General features: G+C 40.5%; 1 protein-coding gene across 2 annotated transcripts in view; it reads right to left on the bottom strand.

Annotated features, from left to right (window-relative positions):
* Positions 1 to 531: 531 nt before the first annotated feature.
* MCOLN3 (mucolipin TRP cation channel 3) overlaps positions 532 to 7,222 on the bottom strand; it is a 35,495-nt gene continuing 28,804 nt past the window's right edge. For both annotated transcript variants that reach the window (XM_040232427.1, XM_040232428.1), the window contains exons 10-13: positions 5,363 to 5,464; positions 5,132 to 5,254; positions 3,872 to 4,078; positions 532 to 1,883 (exon numbers count right to left, since the gene is read on the bottom strand). In XM_040232427.1, coding sequence (XP_040088361.1) covers positions 1,749 to 1,883; positions 3,872 to 4,078; positions 5,132 to 5,254; positions 5,363 to 5,464 — 567 coding nt within the window. In that variant the 3' untranslated portion in view covers positions 532 to 1,748. The remainder of the gene's footprint in view (positions 1,884 to 3,871; positions 4,079 to 5,131; positions 5,255 to 5,362; positions 5,465 to 7,222) is intronic.

The raw sequence follows: 7,222 nt of genomic DNA, 5'->3' as shown, positions 1-7,222 counted from the left end.
ACTACTAAAAATTAGGCCTTGGAGTTTATCATGGATTCCTGACAATAAGAAAGCCTGAACAATCAGGAGAAAGATGGGAAGGAGCCAAGTCATTGGCTGTATTTCCACAGGAGGAACATAGTGACTTCAGAGAAAAGCAAAAGCTCAGAGCAGTAAGTCAGTGGTCTCACATTTCCACTGAAATATTACTGCTAATCCAAAAACTTCTCAAGGGGTAAAAAGAAGTATCTGTCAGATAATGAACACAATCTCAAAACTCAATGCATTCCAACAAATTCCAAAAATGATTGTGACACAAATATCAGAACAAAGATTTTTAAAAATTCACCCAGAGATTAGATTTCTAGTTTTTTAAAGCCATAGGCACTACAAAATAGCTTATATTCACTGCAGAATCTCACATTTTGACACCTAGAGTCATTATGATGAATGTTATTGTGTTAAAACAGTAAGATTTCAGTGTCTTGAGGTTACCTTCATTTAGCCCTTAAAATGAAAAATTAACAAATCAATTTCCTTGAAAAAAAGAGCTTGCTTTCAGAAAACCTTTATTGCACATCACAACATTGAATTAATTTCTGTTTGAATAAATAGCACACAAAACAAAGACTTAGGTTGTGAAAATCCCTGAAGCTTCTAATCAGCAGTCTGCAAGGAGTGGAGACTTTGGTTTTGTGTCTTTTTAAGGCATACATTTCCCATTTATTTTAAAATTTTGAACATGATTATTTTCTAAAATATTTCTGATGTCAGTTATAGAACTTCTCCCCATGAAACCATGATTAGTGACCCTGAAATGCTACTCTTTTCTGTGAGAATGAATGTGCCCCCAAGGGACCTGGTGCATCCTGTACTTTTCACAAGGCTGTGCAAGTACCAATAAAAATCCTTGTGGGATTGAATATGCTTTTGGTATGCACTTTAATTTTCACAGATATATATAATACTCTTTCAACTTTGTCCTTTAATACTATAGGAAAGGAGAAAACCTATATGTGAGTACCAAAAAATCTGATCTCCTCCAGAAATCAAAACAGTATCAAATAACAGTTGTCCTTCAGAAACAAATATGTGACTGTTAGCTGGTGACTTTTTTCTTTCTCATTTTTTTGGAAAGTTAAAGTCATTCAGTCGTGTCCAACTCTTTCGAGCTCATGGACTATAGCCCATCAGGCTCCTCTGTCCATGGAATTTTCCAGGCAAGAATACCAGACTGGGTTGCCATTTCTTACTCTAGGGCATCTTCCCCACCCAGGGATCGAACCCAGGTCTGCACTGCAGGCAGATTCTTTACCATCTGAGCCACCAATGATTACTGGATAGACAGCAACCATCCCGTCTCTCAGATGACCACTGAGAATTGTCCAGGCCAGGGTTAGCGACTTGGCTGACATCAGACCAGGCACTGTTTCTACTGATGACACAGTCAGCACAGTCAAAATAACTGGAAGCAAGAGTAAAGAAAGGTATGGAAAACATATTCTAAAAGTGGCAAAATAAACAGGACAAGAATCCAACAGTTTCCCTCATCAAAGTGGGGTTTTTTTTTTTTAAATAAACCTAGCATAAAGCTATAGGCATTAAATATTGCTTTAAAAATATAAACACAGTTCTTGATGAATTATAGTCATCAATTTGCTCAAAATAGTAGTCTTCAGACATACTACATCTGATATTAAAATACCTATTTTTATCTCCCAACTCATTTACATAATATATTCTCTCCAGATCACAGATTAGCCTAACAGCTACTTTTTACAACAGCAGAATATCGATACTGGAGTGTCTTCTTCTAATCGGTACTTTCCAGAATTAGGCAGATCTTTGCACTCTGATATAAATATACGAAGTTCAGTCTCAGGAAAGCCATCTTGTTGGTAATGCTATACAGAAGAATTAAAAAAAAAAGTTTTCATTAATAAGTCCCTTGAGAACAGCTTTATTTCAAATTCAGAGTGGATCATTTGGCTACAGGGGTGGGATGCATGCTAAGTCGCTTCAGTAGTGTCCAACTCTGTGCGACCCTATGGTCAGGCTCTTCTGTCCATGGGATGCTCCATGGAATACTGGAGTGGATTGTCATGCCCTCCTCCAGAGGATCGTCCCAACCCAGGGACTGAACTTGCATCTCTTACATCTACCTGCACTGGAAGGCAGGTTCTTTACTGCTAGTGCCAGCTGGGAAACCCACAGCGGTGGGTTAGGTAGGGGTTTTTCTAAAGGGATAGTTCACTCGCTTCCATGAATTTTCATGGTGATGGAGCCTCTAGAGCCACTCTTAGGTTTGCCTAAGGAAAAGTGGGTCTAAGATTCTGCAGTGCCCTCCTGGGCTCTCTTTCGTGGGTCTGAGTCAACCTGAAATGGACATGTTGAATCTGAATCTAAGACCTCCTTCCAGGGAAAAATCAGCCTGCATACCATTTTGGAGTCTCTCTTCCAGACAGAGAGATTTATATAAAGGTCTAATATTTATTTCAGTTTGGGGATCTAAGATCTCGAGAATGGGCCCTGGGCCAGAAAGGATCAGAAAGGACTCACCCATGTGACAAGGGCCCTGAGTCGTGCAAAGAGGTTAACATCTAAACTAAGAGTCTTAAGCTTGTGTCAAGAGCTGTCCATTCACGTTACTCTTTGAGACCTCAGATATCATCACCCTTGAATAAAATATAGCTTTCTACATGCAGAGGTGAAGGCAGCGAACTTTTAGAGCACCATGGGAAGGGATTTGGACAGGTACAACTACATTCTTTCCAGTCTCCCTGGTGACTCTAAGCAAGTTGGTCAAGTAAGCATTGAGGACAGTCAGTTCTTGACACCTGATTCAGTAAGAATGAAGTCACAGCCCTGGTTGCCTGAACAAGGTATTTGTAATTACCAATATATAATCCATCAACTGTTGATCATCTTTCTCCTTATCTATTCACATGGCATCATGTTTCATTACCCCTCTCATGTTCAGAAACAGAAGTCCCCAAACGGAAGTGTCTATGCCAATAACATACCTAACATGCTACTCCTAACGTGTGTGTGCAGGCCAAGTTGCTTCAGTCATATCCAGCTCTTTGCAACCCTATGGACTGTAGCCCACCAGGCTCTTCCGTCCATGGGATTCTACAGGCAAGAATATTGGAGTAGATTGCCATTTCCTTCTCCAGGGGATCTTCTCAACCCAGGGATCGAACCCAAGTCTCCCACATCTCCTGCATCAGCAGATGGGTTCTTGAGCCACTAGCGCCACGTGGGAAGGTTATTAGAAATTTGAATACATATGGATATTTATTCTGCCTTTCCATATTTTAAAGGGCTCAAACTGATTTTTAAAATCCAGCGTGAATAACAGTATTAATGATTGAGAGTCGGACACAAGTGAGCGACTAAATGATAACAGCTTTTCAAATCACGCTCCTAAATATGGAACATATACATGGCGAGTTCTTGACCTATCAGTTCCTTGACTGTTCTGGAGACCAAGCCTCTGGAGTGGTCCCAAGAAGGGCCTAGCAGAATGATGCGTTCAGTTACAGCACACTTCAAGTAAAGAGGTCAATTTTTCTTCATGAAAATTGGATTTTAAAAGCTCCCCACAGAATTTTGACCATCTGAAATGTCATGTTTCTCTAACCCAATACCTAATGATCCTTATAATGCTAATAAAAGATTAAAAAGCTTGTTTGAAAACACACAGTCACTCAAAGACAAACCTTTCAACATTCTAGAAATTCTGTTTCTCGGGATCTAAAATTGAAGTCCTTTTTCTCTACTCAGAAGAAATTACCATTCCATTGATCTCCTCCCCATTAGGTACTGTATTTTATTGACTCTCTACAAGTTCTAGGAAAATGTCACTCCTCGCGGTTCTTGATGAACCTACCTTAATTGTTTCATACGTATCAGTGATCAGTGCAATGAAAAGACTTAAAATCATGTATATAAAAAGGCTGATGAATGAGTAGAGGTAAATTCTGCTAAAAAGCCAGACCACGTAGCTTTTTTGCTGCATTTTTGCAAATGTGGCAAACATATCATCTCCATTTATCAGCGAGAAAAGACACTCAGAGACCATATTCAGAGAACGGAACTGCAAAAAAAAAATATTCATTTTATTTCATGTTCCTTCCCACTGGAGACTTTGATCATGACTCCATAATAAAAATACTGGAACTAGATATCCCAAGTTACCCTTTCAAACAAATACCCTCGGGTAACCACAGGCATATTTTTTTTTAAAACGAGAAGATCAAACAAAAGTTTAATAACATGTACACAATGGAGACAACCGGGAAAAGTCATTCCTATAGACATTTGTTTTGTGATCTACATAGTAGGTACATGCCTATTGTTTTTCTTGGAATCAGGAGCTCCCTCTTGATGTTCCTCTTCATCGGAGAAGCCTGAACTGAAGAAGAAAGAAGGGACAGACCAGCTCCTCTCTGCAGAGAGAGATCCTTGAAATGTTCCTGCAGAGCATTCAGGTCTCGAAGACAAATGCTCATGCTTCTGTTCTAAAGTTCATTCCATTTAAGATGATGGTATTATAGTCAAGACTATAACTCTAGTAAACAAAATTGTCAAATATTTCTACAAGTTTCTTCCTATACTACTTTTAAAAATAAAAGTCACATTTCAATAAAAATTACCTAAATAGCCCATAAATATATATTGATGAATCAAACTGTCAAACCTGGCTTCACTGATGGTAAGAAGGACTTAACTATCTGACACAGCTCACAAAAGGAGCTGAGGCAACCAAGGAATCGACCATCCTCTCAAGCTGGTGTGCGCTCAGTCGCTTCAGTCGTGTCCAACTCTTTGCAACCCTGCCAGGCTCCTCTGTCCATGGGATTTCTCCAGGCAATAATACTGGAGTGGGTTGCCCTGCCCTCCTCCTGGGGATCTTCCCAACCCAGGGACTGAACCCATATCTTTTACATGTCTTGCATTGGTAGGCGGGTTCTTTACCATTAGTGCCACCTGGTCTTACCTCACCAGTTTAAAAACATGGCAATAGACACAATACCTTCAATGTTTAAGGCTGAGTCACAAAGTAAAAGGAGCTTATCTTAAAAGAATAGCAAGCCACTGGTACTACTCTGAGAGCTTAACAGCAACAGAGAAAGTTGTTTACCAGTACCTTATCATGATAAGGCCCCAGCACAATCCATCCACAGAAGCAATAGCCTAAATAAATCATGGCTGCACAGCAGCAGAACCTGATGACATTGGGCAGTGCCGCCTGGAGGGTGAGAATGAGGAGCTGGGAAAGTAAAAGAGGTCATTAGAATCCCTTTGTCCTTCAAACAAAGCAGTGCAGTAACTTTGAAAGAGAAATACCAACAGCTTGGAGATCTGTGGAATTCCTTACATTGTATTTCTGAAAAAAACCAAAGTACCGGATAACTCCAAGCCACACAAGCATGGTAGAGGTCCCAAGAAGTATGCTACAGACATCATAACTTGTTAGACTCTAAAACACAGTGGAAAAAAATTATCAGTTATATAGCAGAAATTCATTGGGGCAAAAATTATTTATTGAGTAGCAAAGAGTTGGGCACCATTTTAGGTGCTAAGGACAAAGTAGTGAACAGACAAAATTCCCTGCCCTCATGAGGTTTACATTCTAGTGGGTGTAGAGAGAGATGACAGAAGTTAATTAACGAAACCCTTCATACATGGGCTGATGGTAAGTGGAGAGGAGAAAATTCAGGGGAGGGGACAAAGGATGGCTGTGCACTGCATTTCAAAAGGGTGATCAGGGAAGGTCTCACTGAAAAGGGGGCATTTGAGTAAAGACATGAAGGGAGTGAGGGAGCAAACCAAGCAAGAATCTAGGGGAAGAGCTTTCCATGCAGAGGGACCAGTATCTGCAGAGGCCCAAAAGCAGGAGGGCATCTGGCAAGATAGTGGGTCTGGCTAGAGAACGATAGAGGAGAGTAAGGAGTCACCGAGGTGAGGAAGCAGGTAGTTTAGAGTTTCACAAGTATAATTTAACAACTTTGCCTTTTACTTTGAATAAATGAGGGAGATTGAGAGCTCTGAACAGGAGTGCTGTAATCCAATGTTGGCTCTATGGTTGAGAGCAGACTATGGAAGAGAGAGATGGCTACTGCAGTAACGCAGATGAGAGCTGATGGTGCTTTGGACCAGGCTGGGAATGATGGAGGTGATGAGGTGATTTCTGAAGGTAGACAAACAGGATTTTCTCTTGGATGAGATATGGAGGAGAGGGAATTAGTAAAAAAGAGGAGCCAAGGATGGATCTATGGTTTTTTTCCTTGATCAGCTGAAAAGAGCGCCGTTAACTGAAATTTGAAAGGCCACAGAGAAGTGAGTTTTGACTTTGGAGGTGGAGTTGTTTTGTTCAGTCACTCAGTCATGTCCAGCTCTTTGCAACCCCATGGACTGCAGCATGCCAGGCTTCCCTGTCCATCACCAACTCCCAGAGTTTGCGCCAACTCATGTCCATTGAGACAATGATTGTTTTAGGTATGTTAAATTTGTGAAGCTGTGTAGACATTCAAGTGAAGATGTGGAAGAAACAGTTGGATATTTGAGACTGGAGTTCAGGGAATAATTCCAAACTGGAGAAACAGATTTGAAAATCATTGGAAAACAGGTACTCTTTAAGGCAATAGGACAGGATAAGATCACAAAACAAAGGCAGAAAAACGAGGTGTTTAAGCATGGTGCCTTGAAGCTCTGTTGCTTAAATAGCTTGGTAAAGTCAGAAGGAACAGCAAAGGGAAGGGAAGACCAGCCATGATTCAAGAGAAAAATTAGGTAAGTGACAGCCAGTGAAAAAACCCATCAACAAAGAAAGTGCTTGCAGTGTTAAAGAGCTGCTAATGGGTCAAAATGAGGATAAATAATTGAATATTAGACACAGCAACAGTTACAGGTCATTGGAAAATACACTTTCCATGCAGCCTGATTAGAACAGATACAAGATAGAACTGGATGAACAGAGCCAGAAACAGTATTAAATACTCTTTTGAGGTCTTTTGCTATGTAAAGGAGAGCAGAGAAATGGGGAAGTAGCTGGAAAGAGAACAGGTTGAGATTTGTCTTTTTAGAAAGAAGAAAAAAAAAAAAAACATGCTCATGGAAACGCCATGGCAGAAAATAGGAAATTAAGGATGCATAAGAAACAGAGTAAGAGCTGGAGCCATAGTCTGGAGCAAGCAAGTAGGGACAGCATCTGATAGGCACGTGGAGGAGTTGGCCC

Source organism: Oryx dammah, unplaced genomic scaffold (genome assembly GCF_014754425.2).
Source record: "Oryx dammah isolate SB20612 unplaced genomic scaffold, SCBI_Odam_1.1 HiC_scaffold_28, whole genome shotgun sequence".
Classification (NCBI taxonomy): Eukaryota; Metazoa; Chordata; class Mammalia; order Artiodactyla; family Bovidae; genus Oryx; species Oryx dammah.
The sequence above is the reverse complement of the archived record's forward strand: the minus strand, read 5'-3'. Positions and strand labels throughout refer to the sequence as shown.